The sequence below is a fragment of the Erythrolamprus reginae genome, chromosome 1 (assembly GCF_031021105.1).
Source record: "Erythrolamprus reginae isolate rEryReg1 chromosome 1, rEryReg1.hap1, whole genome shotgun sequence".
NCBI lineage: Eukaryota > Metazoa > Chordata > Lepidosauria > Squamata > Dipsadidae > Erythrolamprus > Erythrolamprus reginae.
In genome coordinates this window covers 393,448,034-393,470,867 of record NC_091950.1, presented here as the reverse complement: position 1 = coordinate 393,470,867, position 22,834 = coordinate 393,448,034, and the positions used below count along the sequence as shown (strand labels likewise).

The following is a 22,834-nucleotide window of genomic DNA, read 5'->3' as shown; positions in this document are numbered from 1 at the left end:
CGCTGCTGTTTGCTGTTAATAGTTCAATCTCTTGACCACTAAAGCCTCTTCAGAAAGCTTCCTGTCCTTGTTTCTGAACTAGAGTTAGGGTTAGGATTGACCGCACTGCTATCTCTATGAAAATTCATAATGGGGTAATGAGTCAATCTGTAGAGAGATGTCTATGTAATACTTCCCCAATTCCCAAATTTGTAATGTATTGTTCCTTTTCCCTGCTGCAAATTTCCTTAATGCCCGCAAGGCACAGGGTGTCCCCTTCTAGCTTTTCTTTCACAAGGCATCAGAAGCAATTCTTGGTGATAGGTTTTCAACAAAGATGATTGACTTCATAAATTGTCATTTATACTTAGTATTTTTGCATTTGTGATGTTATCAAAACTGCTCTGAATTGGGCAAAATATGACAGCATACCGACAACACCCATATAAACATATAAATTTGCTAAATAAATAAATAAATAAAAATAAATAAGTTATGCTGATAAAATATTTGTTCACACCTACAGAATTATCAGCAAGCTATATTGATTTGAGGCTTGAGAAATCACAACAAAACTAGCCATCTTACCTAGTTGGGTACTGAACGTCTACAAACAACCAAACTCAGAAAACACAGTTCAATCCTGAGCTACAAATATTCTCTTTTATTAAAAATAATAGAACCATAGAAGAATTAAAGTTGTGTGAATATAGACACGAGATTAGTGTTTTCTCAATCTTATTTATTTTTATTTTTTTAAATTTATTTGCCACTCATCTCACCACAAGGTGACCAACCTTGGCAGCTGGCTGGGGAATTCTGGGAACCGAAGTCCACCCATGTTAAAGCTATTCAATAGATATGAGAAGGGTAATGAGAGAATCCAGCCAAGCAATTCTTCACACATTAAAGCATCAATAATTGAACAGGTTAATAGTTTTAACAAAACAGGGACTCATCTGCTGGCAGTTGGTGCCTGTGTAGATAGCTTATGCATATTAACTGACCTGTTCATGCCAGGCAGATTTCCCCAGAAGTACCGGGCTCTGTGGGCTGCAGAGACTTCTTTGGCATCGATCATCACTGGATTAGACTGTAAGAAGGAGGGAGGTAAGGGACATCACACTATAGGGCATACGAATGAGGCTGCCTCTTGTTTGCAGCAAAGGTGATTCACAGATTTCTTCAAGCCATCTGAAGCTTTTCAAGATTTCCCCTGCTCCCCACCTCTTCTGTTACTTCAGTCACAGTCCTGGTTCCATTCTGGCTACAACTATGTATTAGAGCTACAACTATATATCATCCCACGTGTGTGTGTGTGTGTGTATATATATATGTGGATGAGATATGTATGTGTATATATGTATGTATGTATGTATGTATGTATGTATGTATGTATGTGGATGAGATATATATGTGGATGAGCTGAAGGGATTGGATACTGTAGCCTAGAGGATAATTCTCTGCCTTACAAGGCAAAGGTTGCAGGTTCAAGTCCCAGTGGGTATGGCTAGCTGATGAGGCCAAAATAAGGCCGAAATAGATCTATCCTAGTCTCCCTTAATTTTCAAATTCAGCTTAAACATGTGACATATATATATATATATATATATATATATATATATATATATATATATATATATATATATATATGTAGATTGTTCTGAGTTCGGGTTTTGCCCTGTGTAATATTTTGCATGTTTATGCGACGTTTCGGTGAAATCACATTCACCATCATCAGGCTGAAGTTTCCAAGCTTCGTGCTGTTCCATTTTACAACAGCACGAAGCTTGGAAACTTCAGCCTGATGATGGTGAATGTGATTTCACTGAAACGTCGCATAAACATGCAAAATATTACACAGGGCAAAACCCGAACTCAGAACAATCTACATACATACAGTGGAACCTCGGTATATTCGGGTTTCTTCCCGTGTAGGATTTGGAAATTTCTGGTGACGTTTCGACGAGGTCTCACTCGTCATCTTCAGGCTGATGTTTCTGTCCTTCTTCTCCTTGTTTGCCTGAGAAGAAGGACAGAAACACCAGTCTGAAGATGACGAGTGACACCTTGTCGAAACATGACGGGTTTGCTAATTCTGCTGCAACCTAATTGGCTGTAACCTATATTTAAGAGGGAACACCCTTGCATGGGTGTGGTTTGTTACAGAGGGTGGTTTGATACAGAGTGGTTTGTAGTTTAGTGGTTAGTGCTTAGAGGTTGCAATGGTGGATATTATAAGAGTTATAAGTAAGTATTGTACGACAGTTTATTTAGAGAAGCAGTTTGATAAAACAGAAGTAAAATATATTTTTACAAGAAAGCCTGCTGCTCTGTTTCATTGAAGACTTCAATTAGGTATAGTGGTTAACTATGGCTACTTGGTGGGTTAACTTCCATGTGCGCAAAGCTCTCACTGCCCAATAGAGTTATGGACCAAGTAGCTCTGCCCAACAGGTCCCATTCCCCCATCCCATGTGGCTCTTCTACCCAGTAATATCCCAAGACTGGCTACGGGGAGAGCCCCTCACCTCACCTCACCTCTAGGAAGCGAGAGATGTCCCTTTTGTCACTGACGCCCATGGCCACCACGTTTTCAAACAGCCAGAAGAAAGGTCGCTCATCTCCCTCCTTGGGTCTGGCCTCATGAAGGAGACGATAGAATTCAAAGAAGAGTCGCCCTGTGCCCTCTGAGTTAGGAAAGCAAAGGCAGGGAGAGGTGGGTGCTTGCAAGAGGAACTGAGATGCAGGCCAACAGTTTCCTCTCCGTTACCATTAAAAGTCTGACTTTTACAGCGTAGGGACTTTATAAAGCGCCGAAGAGGATCTAGCTGATATACCTTCAATACCATACATTATGATAAGTATGTATCAATCCCCGCATATAATCATTAATAATTCTTCATTCCATATCTATTTACTTTTGGTATTCATCATATATCTCATGCCACCTCCATTTCTAATTTTGTCATCCAGTTAAACCAATTATCTTCTATTTGGATTTACTATCAGTATACCTTCCTGTGTTTAATAAAATATTTTTTGCTTAAGTCTAAACCATAATATCTCCTTCTGATCCTTATTTACTTTCTTAGAAACATAGAAACATAGAAGACTGACGGCAGAAAAAGACCTCATGGTCCATCTAGTCTGCTCTTATACTATTTCCTGTATTTTATCTTACAATGGATATATGTTTATCCCAGGCATGTTTAAATTCAGTTACTGTGGATTTACCAACCACGTCTGCTGGAAGTTTGTTCCAAGGGTCTACTACTCTTTCAGTAAAATAATATTTTCTTAATAACTAAAAACTCTCCTCCAATTGTAGATCCACATATTTAATATTTAATATTCAATATTCAATTTATACCTTCTTTAAAAATAACTTCAATTTAATACCTTTAATACCTTTTCTAATAGGGAACTTGATTTCTCAGTTGTAAAGTCTGTGCGTTACTCAATTTCATCAATTTCTCATTTAACATTACAAAGAGGCATCCTGAAGCTCAAACATTTTACCTCCATGGTTAACTGGCATTTTCAAATACTAAAGTTCTATATGTGTAATCTCTTTCTTTTCTGTTTGTGTAATCTCATAGATCAGTCACTAAAACCAGCCTTGCAGTCCTATCAGATTTCTTATCAGATACTCCATGTGCTAAGGAGCAACATATGCACATGGATTTTTTTTCCAAAATACTGAGAAAGTAATACGAAAGAGAAATATATTTTAATTTCCAGGTACTGTCGAACTATAATTCCCATTTATTGCAATCAGCATGATTATCAGCAAAGGATGCTGTGAGCTGTAGTTAAGTAGTTTTTGGAGGACCATATTCCTTATCCCTGGATCAACTGCGTTAAAACAACAAGTCCTGGGTCAAACGCAAACATTATGGATGGTAGCACTTACCATAAAGGCCCTTCCTGGCAGGATTAACAATGGAGAGGTCGTTGCAGGGGCTCCCTCCAATCACTAAGTCAAAGGGACCCCATTCCTGTATCTGTAACAGAGGGAGATTTAATAGTCAGATGCAGGAGGAAGACGCCCCTGGGGCTGTGTCAGCCTCAGTTACACAAGCCAAAGGAAACCTCCCCCGTCAAAGCTCCACGTACATGTTTCTGAGTGACATTGCGGACGTCCCCAACATACATGATCTTGCCCTGGTGTCGGACCATCCCAACGGTGATAGAATCTTCACACACCTCAGATGCTATGTAGCGATCCACCTGGATGCCCAAATCCTTTAGCACAAGGAGTCCTGGAAAATTCAATTCAATTCAATTCATTAGATTTGTATGCTGCCCCTCTCCGAAGACTCGGGGCGGCTCACAACAACAATAAAAACAGTATAACAATGGAACAAATCTAATAATAAAACTACATTAAAAACCCCCAACAATTTAAAAACCATACAACACATACATACTAAACATAAAATATAAGAAAGCCTGGGGGAGATGTCTTAATTCCCCCATGCCTGGCGATATAGGTGGGGTCTTGAGTAACTTGCGAAAGACAAGGAGGGTGGGGGCCGTTGTAATCTCCGGGGGTGGAGTTGATTCCAGAGGGCTGGGGCCGCCACAGAGAAGGCTCTTCCCCTGGGGCCCGCCAAACGACATTGTTTGGTGTTACCGTGGCTCTCGCGTGGCATTCAAGTTACCACTTCTTTTTCTGATATTAAGAGGGTCGGGACTCACCTGTGGCAATGCCATCAAAAAGTGACAGCACTCGGATGGGCTTTCTTCTTTCAGCAGGGACCGGAGGGTAAACCTTTGGTGGATCCTGCAAAAAGCAAAGGAGCAGCATGAAGTGTAAAGCATAGCAACACAGTCACCACAGGGAGATGGCAGAAGGCTCCTAAATTTCCCAAGAGTTGGTGCTCAACAGCAATCCTAAATTTAGAGCCACTGGCCGACATGTTCAGGTATACAGTGCTGCAAAAAACCCGAGAGGGTTTGCAGATCTCTCTTGCCTCCTGCAATTTCCTGGTATCAAAACCTCCTCTTCATCCCCATCCCCACCTCCACCCCGTGTTGAACTCACAAACTCTTGATCATGATTGTTGGCAAAGAACATCTGGAGGCGTGAGGGCCAGTCTTCTCGTCGCCGGAGCAGGCCATAGACACCCTTGTGGCCGCACATGTAGCAGTTCCAGGGATCTTCCTTGATAGCTGCCTGAGCAGCCCCAGGTCCCACCAGTAAATCCACACACTCTACACAAAAGCATCTGCAAACCAAAATAACGGTGGAAATGTACTCAGCCTAGGATGCAACAGGCAAACAATGGATTTGATTTAGGTAGTCTGGGCCCTTCTGGAATTCCAGCATATTGTTGCTTATATCCTAAGATTTTGATTAATATTGCTTCTTCATTGTTTATTTGACCCCTATGACAATCATTAAGTGTTGTACCACATGATTCGTGACAAATGTATATTTTATTTTATGTACGCTGAGAGCATATGCACCAAGACAAATTCCTTGTGTGTCCAATCACACTTGGCCAATAAAAATTCTATTCTATTCTATATTCTCTTAGTGCCAGAATCACCCAAGCTTTGACTGGCTGAAAATACTGAAAAGGTCAAGTCGCGCATACATTTTCCCAATCCCTTGTTCTTAAAAGCCTGCCTTTAAACTGCCTCGATCCTAATTGTTTTCTTTCTTTATTTATTCAGGTTTTTTTATACCGCCCTTCTCCTTAGACTCAGGGCAGCTTACAACATGTTAGCAATAGTGTAGCACCTTTTAACAGAGCCGGCATATTGCCACCCACAATCCGGTTCCTCATTTTAGCCGCCTCGGAAGGATGGAAGGCTGAGTCAACCTTGAGCCAGTGATGAGATTTGAACCGCTGACCTGCAGATCTAGCAGTCAGCTTTAGTGGCCTGCAGTACTGCACTCTACCCACTGCGCCATCTCGGCTCATTTTCCTTTCCTAGGTTATAGTTTTCCATTAATAGAAACTGAAAGACAGATACAGGCTCTTCCCATGGGCGATTCGCCACAGAAAAGATGCAAAAGTTGTATTAATTTTCTCTTGGATGCAAAACCTCAAGGGAGAGGATTTGATAAATGGCGACACTACCCTAAAAAGGGTGACTAGGATGGGGGAGGAGGGTGTCGGACAGAGATGCAATCTTTCTAAACCACCACTCAACTCACCTGCAACAATTGTTGTTCCCACACATAAGGACTTCACGGCCACCGCAGCAGATGGTGCAATATGATTGATAGCCATCATCATCATATTGATAGGCGCATTCCAAAAAGCAGTTCTAAGGAAACAAAGGTGTAAGGGATATTTCTAAGTCCAAGAAATTTAAGTTTCTCCCATCATAAAAATATTTTATAACACACTAACCACAAGTGATTTTTTAAATTCTTATCTTACAGATGCAGAACAGGAAGCAATACACTAGATTGTTGCTCATGGTAGCAGAGTTGGTACTTGCTCTGAGAACAAATATGTAACCATCAGGCAAGAGCTAATCCCATAGCTGTTAATTGCTATGAACAGCATCACAATTTCCTCCAAGGAAGAAGGCATTTGAAACATGACAGGAATTTGGAGGAATTTATTTTTTCCCCAATAAGGTGTTTTCTTTCATTTTGCTCTAATTGCCTTTGTCCTTTTGTAGGTCCACAGGTCACAATTCAAAGTGTTGGTAATGACCTATAAAGCCCTTCATGGCATCGGACCAGAATACCTCCGGGACTGTCTACTGCCGCACGAATCATAGCGGCCGATTAGGTCCCACAGAGTCGGCCTTCTGCAGGTCACGTCAACTAAACAATGTCTGGCGGGACCCAGGGGAAGAGCCTTCTCTGTGGTGGCCCCGGCCCTCTGGAATCAACTCCCCCCGGAGATTAGAACTGCCCCCACCCTCCTTGTCTTTCGTAAATTGCTTAAGACCCACCTATATATAGGGAAGGGGGGAATTGAGACATCTCCCCCAGGCTTATATAGTTTTATGTTTGGTATGCTTGTGTTGTATGTTTTTTTAAATAATGGGTTTTTAGATATTTTCTTTTAAATATTAGATTTGTTCATTGTACACTGTTTTCTTATTGTTGTGAGCCGCCCTGAGTCTGCGGAGAGGGGCGGCATACAAATCTAATAATGCCCATGATACACCAACACTCCGCAGTCTGCATTGGTTGCCGAACAGTTCAAAGCGTTGGTTATGACCTATAAAGCCCTTCATGGCACCGGACCAGATTATCTCTGGGACCGCCTTCTGCCGCACGAATCCCAGCAACCAGTTAGGTCCCACAGAGTGGGCCTTCTCCGGGTCCCGTCAACTAAACAATGTCGTTTGGCAGGACCCAGGGGAAGAGCCTTCTCTGTGGCAGCCCCGGCCCTCTGGAACCAACTCCCCCCAGAGATTAGAATAGCCCCCACCCTTCTTGCCTTTCGTAAGCTCCTTAAAACCCACCTCTGCCGTCAGGCATGGGGGAACTGAGATATTCTTTCCCCCTAGGCTTCTACAATTTATGTATGGTATGTTTGTATGTATGATTGGTTTTAAAATAAGGGTTTTTAGCTGTTTTAGTATTGGATTGTCGCATGTTGTTTTTACCACTGTTGTTAGCCGCCCTGAGTCTACGGAGAGGGGCGGCATACAAATCCAATAAGTAAATAAACAAATAAACAAACAAATAAATAAATTATTATTATTAATTATTATTACAAGCTGACTGCCCCCCCACTCCCAAAGTCCCCCCCTCCATCTCTGTCCTTTCTCCACTCCCAAGTTGCTCCTGTGTCCTGTATGTTCTTACCTTGCAGTTTTGGCACATTCCTCCAATGAAGAGAGGGTGTTCCAGGCTGACATTCAGGCTTCCACAGGAAATGCAGATATCTGAGAAGAGGCGTAGTTGTTGAGTGGGGAAAGAAAAGAGATGCGTTACCCTGGGTTAGTGAGAAAGATATTATTCTCTATCCCCTCTGACTCAATGGGGGCATTCGCCTCTTCCAAAACCACACACAGCAATGTTTGGTATGTGTGTGTTGTATGGTTTTAATTGCTGGGGTTTTATATATGTTTTATTTTTAATATTAGATTTGTTTCACTGTTAAATTGTTTCTATTATTGTTGTAGGCCGCCCGGAGTATTCGGAGAGGGGTGGCATACAAATCTAATAAATAATAATAATAATAATAATAATAATAATAATAATAATAATAATAATTAAAAAAACCAGCAATGTTTGGTATGTATATGTTTTATGCTGGGGTTTTATATATGTTTTATTTTTAATATTAGATTTGTTTCACTGTTATATTGTTTCTATTATTGTTGTAGGCCGCCCGGAGTATTCGGAGAGGGGCGGCATACAAATCTAATAAATAATAATAATAATAATAATAATAATAAAAAAAACAGCAATGTTTGGTATGTATATGTTTTATGCTGGGGTTTTATATATGTTTTATTTTTAATATTAGATTTGTTTCACTGTTATATTGTTTCTATTATTGTTGTGAGCCGCCCGGAGTCTTCGGAGAGGGGTGGCATACAAATCTAATAAATAAAATAAAATAAAATAATAATAATAATAATAGGCTCACTTAGCATGGATCATCCGGGTCCTTTTCAGCAGTGGGTTGCTACCAGTACGGCTTGGATCTACGACTGGTAGCGGCACTGGCGTTAGGCTCCACCCACCCACCCAGGATGTCAAGCAAGCACAAACCAGTAGCGACGGGATTTGCAACGCATTACTGGTCTTTTCCATTAGACCAGTGTTTCCCAACCTTGGCAACTTGAAGATATTTGGACTTCAACTCCCAGCATTCCCCAGCCAGCGAATGCTGGCTGGGGAATTCTGGGAGTTGAAGTCCAGATATCTTCAAGTTGCCAAGGTTGAGAAACACTGCATTAGACGAGATCCATAAAAGGCCTTTCCTATACACAACTGCAAAAGTGTTGGGCTGCTTTGGATTTGTTATTAATGATTTTATTTGTGATATGTTTCAAGCCAACCCAGAGTCTACAAACTCTAATGGCAGAAGGATCAATTTGCTAACTTGTTGTAACTAACTTGTTGTACACCACCCTGAGTCACTTCGAGAAGGACGGCATAGAAATAAAACGAACAAACTACTGAACTGCAGCTGTTGTGATCACCTTGAATTTTAGAGACCAATAATTGCAGCAGAGTGAGGAGGAATACAATTGGTTGTCATGTCTTATATGTAATTTAATATGGGGAAGGACAAATAATGCATTTGGGTAAGCTCACCTTCAATATTCCTGCATTTCTGTCGAACCTCATAAACAAGGCGTTCTAAAACAGCAAAAGAATTTGTTAAAATAGGAACTCACAAAATGACACAGGATCAATAAATATAGTTGAAACTGAAGGCAACCAGAAAGGCCTAATCTGTGTCCATGAATCAAAGCCTTAACTTAGCATTTGCTGCAGAAAACTCTGGCGATGTAATATGCCGATTTTGGATCTAAGGAATTACATGAATTCCAATTAGAACAAGTTATAATATTAAAGATTAAAAAAAGAAAGGGAGCTTAATTCAAATCAATAAGACAATGGCTTAACGAGGCACAACTGATGTGGTCATACAATATTTGGACTAGGTTAGTGTTAACTTTGGTTACATTTTTTGGGCCTTGTACATGAATCTTGCCAGTGTAATTAACTTATGGTTCTATGTACTGTACAACCTTGACAGTAAATCTATAATCAGGTTAAGTGTGTTGGGTAAACACAGCCAATATTTTCGACTGTTAATTCATATTAATTCAATAAATTTAGTTCTGGAAATAGTGAAAACAAGGAAAAAAATTGCCTTTGTGTTAGAATGTTAGACTAAAAGTATTCTTGGAGATGGCTCCATTATTCTCCCCTTTTACCTATCTGTATTTTTAAGTATAATTTTTGGCAGGGTATATAGGGCTAATATGGAATTTGGCCCCCAGAAAGTTGCTCATCCCTGGTTTAGATCAGGATGAAATTCACAGCAGTGGTGCAGTGGTTAAGAGTACAGTACTGCAAACTACTTCTGCTGATGACCAGCTGCCAGCAGTTTGGCAGTTTGAATCTCACCAGGCTCAAGGTTGACTCAGCCTTCCATCATTCCGAGGTGGGTAAAATCAGGACCCGAATTGTTGGGGGCAATATGCTTACTCTCTGTAAAGCCGCTTAGAGAAGGCTGTAAATCACTGTGAAGCAGCGTATGTCTAAGTGCTATTGTTATTTGTAGCTATGTAAATAATTCAACCCAAGAGCTACATTTTTCCTGGGTTTTATTTTTCTTACAAAGGCCTGTCCCAGCTTAGAAACATAGAAGACTGACGGCAGAAAAAGACCTCATGGTCCATCTAGTCTGCCCTTATATTATTTCCTGTATTTTATCTTACAATGGATATATGTTTATCCCAGGCATGTTTAAATTCAGTTACTGTGGATTTATCAACCACGTCTGCTGGAAGTTTGTTCCAAGCACTTACTACTCTTTCAGTAAAATAATATTTTCTCATGTTGCTTTTGATCTTTCCCCCAACTAACTTCAGATTGTGTCCCCTTGTTCTTGTGTTCACTTTCCTATTAAAAACACTTCCCTCCTGAACCTTATTTAACCCTTTAACATATTTAAATATTTCGATCATGTCCCCCCTTTTCCTTCTGTCCTCCAGACTATGCAGATTGAGTTCATTAAGTCTTTCCTGATACGTTTTATGCTTAAGACCTTGTTTGTTATAATCTGGAAACAGACTTCTAGGAAATCTCTGCATTACTATCTAACCATTACGGGATAGTGGCAGCATTTCCATCTTCTCCTTCACCTTCCAATTTCAAAGTTCTCAAGTTAGAGAATAGAGGGCGAGTCCTTGGAACTTTCAGAAAGGGGTTTTTATGACAATTCAGTGAAAGACAGGAAAAGAGAAGCAAACATGGGGAAAGGAAAAGATGAAATTGAAAGACAGGCACAGGAGAAAAGACCATTTTTCCAGATAAGAATGGTATGAACTGCCCCTCTCCCCCTGTAAAAAATGGATGAACAATCTTGCTTTATGTATAAAGTATGGATTCATCAAAGGAAAAAACTAGGATTTTTTAAATACTACCAATTTGGGGGGGGGCACACTACAGCAGGCCCCAACGGTCCCACAAATGACAGTAAGAAAGGATGTTGAAAGTTAGAAGTACATAGTAGTTTTGACTACTTGTCTATCCTCAGATACAGCTTGGGATTGTGAAAAAAAAGATAAAGTGGAGATTAGCTGGGATAGGCCAACCACCTGCAAGCTACCCATTCCGTTCTGTCCCAGATATACCTCGAGTGCGCTCGTCTATGATTTCCTTGACCTTAGGCTTCTCAGCTGTGCTTTTCCTTGGTTTTTTGGCTGGTGGAGGAGGGGCATAGGCAGCGGCTTCCGGTTCCCCCCACATCTCCGTGTAAACTTCTTTGTAGGGATTGCGTTCCTCTGAGACGGCAGAAAGAAGTACATGAGTGTGGCAGCAAGACAAACAGGCTGGGGAAAGCAAGCTTTGATTCTTTTGCTCTGGAGGCTTGCCCGTTATCAGACTTTGCGAACGATGACAGTGTGCTAACCTCCAAAGAGTTATCTGGTTGTTCTTTGTCCTGTGGAATCAAGCTACCAGAAGGAACAGGACTCTACCACACCCCAGAAACAAATGAGCCAAAAATGCCTGTTATCCCATGGGATAGGGCAGTGATGACGAACCTTTTCCCCCCTCGGATGCCTAAATAGTGCAGGTGCATTATCACGCACGCCTGTGTGCCCACGCTCATAATTCAAAGCTCCCCACTCATACCACCCCCTGCCCATTCGTGCACGACTTCCCACATTTCATGACTTCCAGTGGGCCCAGTAAGCCCATTTTTGCCATTTCCAAGCTCCAGAGGCTTTCTTGAAGCTTGGGGAGGGTGAAAATGCCCCCATCGCCATCCCAGAAGACCTCTTGAGGCTGAAATCACCCTCCCAGAGCCACCCCCATGTTGTGGTTAGCTCTGGCCCAGCTCCTACCCCAAGGACTGTGGATGTGGGGGAGACATCCACATGCTGCAGGCCTGTTTTGCCCCTGGTGGAATCTGATGATGAAGGCTCCTCTGACCAAGAAGACATGAGTGACAGGGAGGAGGAGAGTGGGGCAGACAGCTCAGAAGGAGATCAATTATCTCGCTCCTCCTTGGATTCAGAACAAGAGTTAATGATACAGCCATGTATGCGGAGAGCGATGCATAGGCAACTACAACTGAGAGATTATTATCAAAAAAAATGAGGCCGCCTGTGGTTGGGTGGGGCTGTGGTAATTAGTGAGGCTGCTATAAATAGCAGCCTGTGGGTTTGGCCATTGTGGAGGATTATCTGATCGTTGTGTTTCGTGACTGCTTTACTGACTGACTTTTTGTGTGCTGATTTTTCCCTGCTTTGAAACTAAACCAGAGCAAAGTGTGTTTCACTGTGTGAAAGAAGAAGGACTGTGAATTGCCTCACAGCTGCAAGCTAAGTATCACAGAACTGATAAGGGACTTGTACAAATTACCAGTTTGTTTGGAGACGAGTGCTCTTTGCTATACCAAAAGAGGGCTTGGTTTAAGTGAATTTTCATTATAAAGAACATTGTTTTGAATTTTCAAACGTGTGTGTGTGTCTGAAATTTGTAAGTGTGAATTTTTGGGAGGAGTCTACCAGAGAGCCCGACAGAACACCCCATGAGCCAAAAATCAACTGGCGGGCACAGACATGTATGCTGGAGCTGAGCTAGGGTAATGGCTCGCGTGCCGGCAGGCATGGCTCTGCGTGCTATCTGTGGCACATGTGCTATAGGTTCGCCATCACGGGAAGAGGGGCTTTGGGGGCTGTGATGATTTAGCTCCATTTCATTACCTTCAGGAGGCTCCAATCCCTTTGGGCCAGATGGCTGGAACCCTCCTAAAGCCCATTCAATCATCTGCTTGTTCTGGATTTCAACGGCTTTAGAAGTATCAGTTTCATCATTCTCTGGACAGGATGGAAAGATCTTGCCTGATCGGCTGCTGGCCACCTGGAGGGGAGACAGATGGACAGGAAGGGTCAACTGATTTTGGAATGAACGATGTTCAGCTTGTACAGATGTCTTTCCTGAGCTCCATAATTGATTTCATTGTATTTACATCCCACTTTTTCTCCCAAAGAAAAAGTCACATCCATAGAATCTCCTTTAATTTAATCCCATCAGGTAGATTGGTTCAGAGAGGTTAATCTGAGCGCCTTCCCTGAATTCCATGGATCAAAATGGAACTTGAGTTTGGATTCCTATTCCTAGTTCAAGACTTCATCCACTATACAGTGGTACCTCTAGAACTTAATTCGTTCCGTGACCAGGTTCTTAAGTAGAAACGGTCTTAAGTAGAAGCAATTGTTCCCATAGGAATCAATGTAAAAGCAAATAATGCGTGCAAACCCATCAGGAAAGTAATAAAAGCTCGAAATCTGGGTGGGAGGAAGAGGAGGACAGCTGCTGCCGAAGGAAGAAGGTGAGGTGAGCAGAATAAAAAAAATTCCAAAACTTTAACACTTAAAAAAAAAAGAGGGACTCTGAGTTGGCAAGGAGGAGCACGTGCCTCTCATACACCCGGCGCGAGGCTGCCTCCCATACACTGCACCAGAGAGAGAAACCCAGGGGGAATGGCAGGAAACTGACCGGGGCTTCGTGCCGCTCTTAAATTTCCTGGGAAATTTTTATGGGCTCAGGTTCCTAAGTAGAAAATGGTTCCTAAGTAGAGGCAAAAAAATCTTGAACACCCGGTTCTTATCTAGAAAAGTTCTTAAGTATAGGCGTTCTTAAGTAGAGGTACCACTGTATTACATAAACAAAAATAACGTTCCCCAATCTCTACATATTGTATTGAGCTTTCTTACATTCCTTTGAATCGGTGAAGCTGTCCGAGACAATAGAAGAGGGAAACAGAATTTTATCTACAGTAGAACCTCTGGTCACAAATGTTTCTGACCACAATCAAATCGGATTCTGACCAAACAATTCACAAAATTTTTGAATCTGGTCATGAACGCATACTCCAGTGGTGATGAAACACAACCCTATTTGGACAGGGAGTCATTGCTCACAGTCGCTCATGCCCTCATCACATCGAGGTTGGATTACTGCAGCGCTCTCTACATGGGGCTACCTTTGAAAAGTGTTCGGAAACTTCAGATCGTGCAGAACGCAGCCGTGAGAGCCATCGTGGGGCTTCCAAGGTTCGCCCACGTTTCTTCAACACTCCGTGGCTTGCATTGGCTGCCGATCAGTTTCCGGTCACAATTCAAAGTGTTGGTCATGACCTTTAAAGCCCTACATGGCATTGGACCAGATTACCTCCGGAACCGCCTACAACCGCACGAATCCCAGCGACCGATAAGGTCCCACAGAGTCGGCCTTCTCCGGGTCCCGTCAACTAAACAATGTCGTTTGGCGGGCCCCAGGGGAAGAGCCTTCTCTGTGGCGGCCCCGGCCCTCTGGAACCAACTCCCCCGGGAGATTAGAACCGCCCCCACCCTCCCTGTCTTTCATAAACTACTCAAGACTCACTTATACTGCCAGGCATGGGGGAGTTGAGATATTCCTTCCCCGTAGGCCATTACAATTTATGCATGGTATGTTTGTGTGTATGTTTGGTTTTATAATAAGGGTTTTTAGTTGTTTTAGTATTGGATTGTTACATGCTGTTTTTATCATTGTTGTTAGCCGCCCCGAGTCTACGGAGAGGGGCGGCATACAAATCCAATAAACAAATTAAATAAATAAATAAACCACAGCCAATTTCCCCTTTCGCAACATTTCTTTTTGCAAGCACCAAATTTTGTGTTGTTTTGTTTACAAATAACAGCAACTCACACGTGGCCGCTGCATTAATTTTGCAATTAAGCACGACCTCTAATGGGTAACGAGGAACTGGTCAAAGATCATGGATGAGAAACTGACAACGGATGAACTTGTTGCATTCCAGAACGAGCAATATAAGGTGCTCACTAAGGAGCAGTCATCAGAGGAAGACGATGAAAGGGAGATGGTTAAAAGTGATGTGTTGAAAGAAAGATGTCATAGAATGAGTGCCGGAATTTCTTTGAAAAGCACCACCCCGACAAAACTCTTACAAATAGGGTGTTGAACATGATGAATGATCATGTCATCTCTCATTTCCGCAAAGTTTTGATGCGCAGGAAAAGACAAGTCACATAATATCGGGTTTTGGTGACTGTTGGTCCACCAGCTAAATGGATAAAAAAACAAGAAACCCCTGGCCCAGAAATTCCTGAAAATGAAGAAATCACAAGAGAGAAAACACCTGTAGGAGAACGTCCTTCCATTACGGATTCTCCCTCAAAACAGTAAGATAGAAACATAGAAGTCTGACAGCAGAAAAAGACCTCATGGTCCATCTAGTCTGCCCTTATACTATTTTCTGTATTTTATCTTAGGATGGATATATGTTTATCCCAGGCATGTTTAAATTCAGTTACTGTGGATTTATCAACCACGTCTGCTGGAAGTTTGTTCCAAGGATCTACTACTAACCTCCCTCTCTCTTTCAGAATCAACCAACTGAACAGTTTTCTCTGTTGTTCAAGGTTTTCTCTGTGTTATTAAAGGATTACTATTATACTGTGAGTTCTATGACATTAACTATTTTTAAAGCTTAAAAATCTTTTAAAAAACAGTATTTATAAACCGTTCGTGGGGGTCTGGAACAGATTGATAGTATTTACATACAATCCAATGGGGAAATTATGTTCAGGTCATGTCCAAATAGGTTCCTGACCAAAGTTATGGAGTGAATTATGGAAGCTATTTTCTCAAAAGCCAGATTGTTCATGTAGCCCAAAAAGTGTTGTTGAGTTCTCTCCTTTCTCCTGATTTTTATCACCTTCATTTTTAATGCACAGCTTTGCTTGCTTCCATGAACTATCTCAAATTGTTGAATGGCACACGTTGCATAAGGATACAATGAGCAATTCCTAATGAAAGGATAGCCCTTTTTCATTCCCTGGGATAGACAATCTGAGAGGGGACAGGGATGATTCCGAAGATTATTTCTGTTCATCTATGAGCAGTCCATCTCATGTCCTGCAGACTTAGATATCCTTATTATCTTAGTCGCTACAGGGTTACTTAGTCGCTATAGGGGAAAGACGGCCAGAGGAACGACAAAGGTATCTAGGCCCTCAACAGTCAGGATTCAGGCCTGGCTACAGCACAGAAACTGCTTTGGTCATGTTGATGGATGATCTCTGGTGCTTCTTGACCTCTCCTTTGATACCATCGACCATATACAGCTGTGAGGGCAATCATGGGCTTCCCAAGGTATGCCCATGTTACACCAACACTCCGCAGTCTGCATTGGTTGCCGATCAATTTCCGGTCACAATTCAAAGTGTTGGTTTTGACCTATAAAGCCCTTCCATGGCATTGGACCAGAATATCTCTGGGACCGCATTCTGCCGCATGAATCCCAGCGACCGATTAGGTCCCACAGAGTTGGCCTTCTCCGGGTCCCGTCGACTAAACAATGTCGTTTGGCGGGTCCCAGGGGAAGAGCCTTTTCTGTGGCGGCCCCGACCCTCTGGAACCAGCTCCCCACTGAGATTAGACCTGCCCCCACTCTCCTTGCCTTTCGTAAACTCCTTAAAACCCACCTCTGCCGTCAGGCATGGGGGAACTGAGATAACTTCCCCAGGCCTATACTTTTTATGTATGGTATGTTGTGTGCATGTTTTTTAAATTATGGGTTTTTAGTTTTAATTATTAGATTTGTATTATATATTGTTTTCTATTACTGTTGTGAGCCACCCCAAGTCTACGAAGAGGGGCGGCATACAAATGTAATAAATAAATAAATAAAATAAATAAAGGTAGCACTTACCTGCAGTACTTCATAGATGGCCTTTCGATACATGGGCTGCTTGTTATATGTGGCCTGGTGAAAGGCGCTAGCAAAGGAGCTGAGCGGAAGCAGTTTCTCAACACAGACCTGCCAAAACAAAGAGATCAGGGAAATAACACCAAGTTCTTTCTCTCCTATGAATAGCATGGGTCTCTTAAGGCTGGTTCCTCCACAGCCTCACAGAAGGCTGTGAAGTGGGAAACAGAACGGAAGACTGCGCAACACATGTTTCATAGAAACATATAGAAACATAGAAGACTGATGGCAGAAAGAGACCTCATGGTCCATCTAGTCTGCCCTTATACTATTTTCTGTATTTTATCTTAGGATGGATATATGTTTATCCCAGGCATGTTTAAATTCAGTTACTGTGGATTTATCTACCACGTCTGCTGGAAGTTTGTTCCAAGGATCTACTACTCTTTCAGTAAAATAATATTTTCTCATGTTGCTTTTGATCTTTCCCCCAACTAACTTCAGATTGTGTCCCCTTGTTCTTGTGTTCACTTTCCTATTAAAAACACTTCCCTCCTGGACCTTATTTAACCCTTTAACATATTTAAATGTTTTGATCATGTCCCCCCTTTTCCTTTTGTCCTCCAGACTATACAGATTGAGTTCATTAAGTCTTTCCTGATACGTTTTATTCTTAAGACCTTCCATCATTCTTGTAGCCTGTCTTTGGACCCGTTCAGTTTTGTCAATATCTTTTTCTAGGTGAGGTCTCCAGAACTGAACACAGTACTCCAAATGTGGTCTCACCAGCGCTCTATATAGCGGGATCACAGTCTCTTCTTCCTGCTTTTATACCTCTAGCTCTGCAGCCAAGCATCCTACTTGCTTTCCCTACCACCTGACCACACTGTTCTCCCATTTGGAGACTGTCAGAAATCACTACCCCTAAATCCTTTTCTTCTGAAGTTTTTGCTAATACAGAACTGCCAATACAATACTCGGATTGAGGATTCCTTTTCCCCAAGTGCATTGTTTTACATTTGGAAACATCAAACTGCAGTTTCCTTTGCTTCGACCACTTAATTAGTAAAGCTAAATCACTGTTCACAGTGACACAGACACCTTAAGAGACACCTTAAGTTGTTCACAGGGTGTACTTTCTAATATTCTAATAAACAATTGATCAGGCTTCTGAATTCAACACACTGGTTTTAACCTCTGTTTTTAATCTGCAGCATCACAGGTGTAGGAGACTGACTGTCCAGGGTATGAGACCTGCCTCTAAACAGGAATAAAGACATGGGGGCGAGCACTCTGTAGTGATGCCAATATATTATAATATCCAGCTAAAGAAAGTCCTTCTCATCCCAAAGAAAAACTTCTTCAGTGGGCAGTTTATCTGCTACCTTTTAGCACAAAAATTAAATGCTGTGCTTTTCATCTGGCTTTTAAAATGTTTAATAATTATACAGGGATTGCTTTCGGTATTTGAAAATATTAGAAATAAAACAGATAAAATAATAAAATAAGAGCACAAGAAGGACTGTTCATACAAAGCAGAAGTTTGGATGAGATCTTCCTCCCCTCCCTTCCTCCACCCAGTTTGGGACCTTTTGAAGAAAACCCAGCTTGAGCTCAGTCACTTACCACAGAGAACTTCCCATCACCGAACCACATGACCCAGCGGGTACCTTCAGCAGCCCGGCTCCTGCCAGTCATCCACCAGGAAACAATGCGGCCTGGCCACCAGGAGAATCCACGCAGTTTCCCCCACACCAGCTCCCCGATCCCAAACCCCCGGCCATCCTGCAGCGGACAAGGAAAAAAAAAAGCAAATTGTTATAGTGACTGGAAAAACTGAAGAGAAGCACACATAAGTAAGGCACAGAATCACCCTGCTGGGAGTGATGAGGTTGGAAAAAGTGGGATGTTGCACCTTACGTTTGTCCTAGATTAGATTAGATTAGATTTATTGGATTTATATGCCGCCCCTCTCCGTAGACTCGGGGCAGCTCACAACAGTGGTAAAAAACAATACATAGTAACAAATCTAATATTTAGCAATCTAAATTACAGTTTTAGGTTAAAAAATCCAAAAGAAACCCCAATATATAAAAAACAAGCACACAATCGAATCATACACAGAAACTATGTGGGCAAGGGGGAGATGTTTCAATTCCCCCATGCCTGACGGCAGAGGTGGGTTTTAAGGAGTTTCCGAAAGGCAAGGAGGGTGGGGGCCATCCTAATCACTGGGGGGAGCTGGTTCCAGAGGGTCGGAGCCACCAGAGAAGGCTCTTCCCCTGGGTCCCGCCAGACAACATTGTTTAGTCCAGTGTTTCCCAACCTTTTTTGAGCTGCGGCACATTATTCATATTTTCAAAATTCTGGGGAACACTGAGGGGGGGGGGGCGGGGGGGGGGGGCTAAAGAAAAGTTTGGACAAAAAAAAATCTCTTCCTCCATTTCACTCTATTTCTCCCTCCCTCTTTCTCTCCCTTCCTTCCCTTCTTTCTCTCTCTCCATCCCTCTTTCTTTCTTCCTCTCTTTTTTGCTCTTTCTCTCTCCCTCCTTCCCTCCCTCTATGTCTTTCCCTCTCCCTCCTTCCCCCCTCTCTTTCTCTCTCTCTCTTGCTTGCTTTCTCTCATTCTCTCTCCCCTCCTTTTTCTCTCTCTCTCTTTCTCTCTCATTCACCACGCTGGCAACAGAGAGAAAAAGAAAGTGAGAGAGCCGGAGAGAGAGAGCCGGTGGCTGTTGTCTTCGCCTCCGCCCGCCGGCTCTGCAGCTAAGAGGCAGCAGCTATCAGCCCCCTCGCCCTCCCAGACGTCCCCACCGCCCAGCCACGCGCCGCCTCCCGTTAGCCCGGCTGACTTTTCCCTGCTGCCGTTTTCTCTTCATGGCGCAAAGCCACAGTCCCGGACTCCCGGATCGCTCGCTTCTCCAGCCAGCAAGCCGGCTGCCAGAAAAGCATCGCACTTTTTCAATGCGCGGCGCTTTCCTGGGCAGATGGCTTTGCTGACCGGAGAAGCGAGCGATCCGGGAGTCTGGGACTGTGTGGCTTTGCGCCATGAAGAGAAAACGGCCCGGGCAGCAGGGAAAAGTCGGCCGTTTTCTCTTCATGGCGCAAAGCCACACAGTCCCGGACTCCCGGATTGCTCGCCCCAAGGCAGGAAGCGGCGGCGGAGGAGAGGGGGCAGATCGTGACCCAAGACAGGAGGCGGCGGCGGCGGAGAGGGGGCAGCTTACGGGGAACGGTGCTCGCAGCTGTCCCCCGGCTACTGCCAGATGCCGCTGTTTCCAGCGCTTTCCTGCTGGGCCCCAAAGAAGGAAGGTGGGAAAAAGGAGGCGCGAATAATGAAGCTCTCCTTTTTCCCGCCTTCCTTCTTTGGGGCCCAGCAGGAGAGCGCCGGAAACAGCTGCATCGGGCAGTAGCCGGGGGACAGCTGCGAGTGGGAGCTCCAAGTCCGAGGCACCAGCGGTCCGGCACCGGCAGCGCCCCGCCCAGCTGGACCTTCCCTAGGCTTCACGGCACACCTGGCCATGTCTCGCGGCACACTAGCACACCGGTTGGGAAACGCTGGTTTAGTCGACGGGACCCGGAGAAGGCCCACTCTGTGGGACCTAACCGGTCGCTGGGATTCATGAGGCAGAAGGCGGTCCTGGAGATATTCTGGTCCGATGCCATGTAGGGCTTTATAGGTCATAACCAAACACTTTGAATTGTGACCGGAAACTGATCGGCAACCAGTGCAGACTGCGGAGTGTTGGAGTAACATGGGCATATTTAGAGAAGCCCATAATTGCTCTCGCAGCTGCATTCTGCACGATCTGAAGTTTCCGAACATTCTTCAAAGGTAGCCCCATGTAGAGAGCGTTACAGTAGTCGAGCCTCGAGGTGATGAGGGCATGAGTGACTGTGAGCAGTGACTCCCGATCCAGATAGGGCCGCAACTGCTGCACCAGGCGAACCTGGGCAAATGCCCCCCTTGCCACAGCTGAAAGGTGTTTCTCTAATGTGAGCTGTGGATCAAGGAGGACGCCCAAGTTGCGGACCCTCTCTGAGGGGGACAATACTTCCCCCCCCCAGGGAAATGGAAGGACAGATGGAGTTGTCCTTGGGAGGCAAAACCCACAGCCACTCCGTCTTATCCGGGTTGAGTTTGAGTCTGTTGACACCCATCCAGATCCCAACAGCCTCCAGGCACCGGCACATCACTTCCACTACTTCATTGACTGGACATGGGGTGGAGATGTACAGCTGGGCTTAACCTAGTGCCCGGGTTACCTGAAAAGACTGGACATTGCCATATTAATGTAACAAAGTTGGAAAAATTAATCAGTGGAACAACTTGCCTCCAGAATTTGTGAATGCTCCAACATTGGAAGTTTTTAAGAAGATGTTGGATAACCATTGCTCTGAAGTGGTGTAGGGTTTACTGCCTAAGCAGGGGGTTGGACTAGAAGACCTCCAAGGTCCCTTCCAACTCTGTTGTTATATTAAATATTCAGTCAACGAGGGCTAGGGCTTCTGCTAAAAGTTCTCATTTTGGATGATTTTTAATGAAGGATGCAGCACAGCTGTTAATCTCATATGCATGATTCATAGAGAACATGCTGAAGAACTGAGCCACATACAAACAAGGTGAGTAAGCAATGCTTTGGGAGGAACCTGAATGTGACTTAAGAAATGGGAAAGGCAAGAAAATAAGCCTTGAAAAACTATATAGGAGGAAAAAACAGACGGGCAAGTATTCATTTTATTTGTTTTTCACTTTTCTGAATCAGAGAGAGATTCATCTGCTGACTTCTCTAACAGTGCCAAAAGTTATTTTCTGATAGAATAGAATAGAATAGAAATTTTATTGGCCAAGTGTGATTGGACACACAAGGAATTTGTCTTGGTGCATATGCTCTCAGCGTACATAAAATAAAATATACATTTGTCAAGAATCATGTGATACAACACTTAATGATTGTCATAGGGGTCAAACAAGCAATGAAGAAGCAATATTAATAAAAATCTTAGGATATAAGCAACAAGTTACAGTCATACAGTCAACATGGGAGGAAATGGGTGATAGGAATGATGAGAAAAACTAGTAGAATAGAAGTGCAGATTTAGTAGAAAGTCTGACAGTGTTGAGGGAATTATTTGTTTAGTAGAGTGATGGCGTTCGGGGAAAAACTGTTCTTGTGTCTAGTTGTCTTGGTGTGCAGTGCTCTGTAGCGACGTTTTGAGGGTAGGAGTTGAAACAATTTGTGTCCAGGATGTGAGGGGTCAGTAAATATTAGCATTAATAGCTAGGTGAAATGATTTGGACTTATGATTAGCCCTCTGACTTTGATATGTTCTTGCTTACATTCTAGTCCACAACTGTCTTCCTGTTTCTTTAACCCAGTGTTTCCCAACCTTGGCAACTTGAAGATATTTGGACTTCAACTCCCAGAATTCTCCAGCCAGCGAATGCTGGCTGGGGAATTCTAGGAGTTGAAGTCCAAATATCTTCAAGTTGCCACGGTTGGGAAACACTGCTTTAACCCACTCAACATCAGCTCTTCCCTACATCCAGACTTTGGCCTCTTTTTATTTGTTCTACTTTTTTTCTTTTTTTCCTCCTGTAGGCTCTTCCTTACAAGCCCTATGTTGAACAAACCTCTTCCTAAGCCCATTCTTCTCTTCCATTTCTTTGCTTTTCATCATCATGTGTCCACTTCAGGCTCTTCCATCTATCTGCAGTGCCTATTCATTGCATCTAATACCTGGCTGTAGCTTCACTACATGAAAAGGAATCACCATGGCACTTTTGATGGGTGGCACTTGCCAGCCTTGTTTTCCTTTCAGTGGTTCTTAACCTTTTTAATAATGCCGCAAGCCCTTAATATTTTGTGGTGACCCCCAACCATAAGTCTAGTGCCAATTCGCCCAACAGACTTTTAAGCTGATTGGGAGGAAGGTCAGAGGGACGCCCCCCACTG

General features: G+C 43.2%; 1 protein-coding gene across 6 annotated transcripts in view; it reads right to left on the bottom strand.

Moving 5' to 3' along the window:
* DNMT3A (DNA methyltransferase 3 alpha) overlaps nucleotides 1–22,834 on the bottom strand; it is a 194,185-nt gene that overhangs the window by 9,661 nt on the left and 161,690 nt on the right. For 5 of the 6 annotated variants that reach the window (XM_070734944.1, XM_070734947.1, XM_070734948.1 and 2 more), the window contains 13 exons: nucleotides 18,507–18,665; nucleotides 16,884–16,991; nucleotides 12,868–13,024; nucleotides 11,290–11,439; nucleotides 9,236–9,280; nucleotides 7,772–7,851; nucleotides 6,152–6,264; nucleotides 5,030–5,213; nucleotides 4,684–4,768; nucleotides 4,099–4,244; nucleotides 3,896–3,986; nucleotides 2,521–2,669; nucleotides 987–1,072 (listed from right to left, as the gene is read on the bottom strand). In XM_070734944.1, the coding sequence (XP_070591045.1) occupies nucleotides 987–1,072; nucleotides 2,521–2,669; nucleotides 3,896–3,986; nucleotides 4,099–4,244; nucleotides 4,684–4,768; nucleotides 5,030–5,213; nucleotides 6,152–6,264; nucleotides 7,772–7,851; nucleotides 9,236–9,280; nucleotides 11,290–11,439; nucleotides 12,868–13,024; nucleotides 16,884–16,991; nucleotides 18,507–18,665 (1,553 nt within the window). Of the gene's footprint in view, nucleotides 1–986; nucleotides 1,073–2,515; nucleotides 2,670–3,895; nucleotides 3,987–4,098; nucleotides 4,245–4,683; nucleotides 4,769–5,029; nucleotides 5,214–6,151; nucleotides 6,265–7,771; nucleotides 7,852–9,235; nucleotides 9,281–11,289; nucleotides 11,440–12,867; nucleotides 13,025–16,883; nucleotides 16,992–18,506; nucleotides 18,666–22,834 lie in introns of all 6 variants that reach the window. The other variant, XR_011557567.1, reaches the window with a different exon arrangement.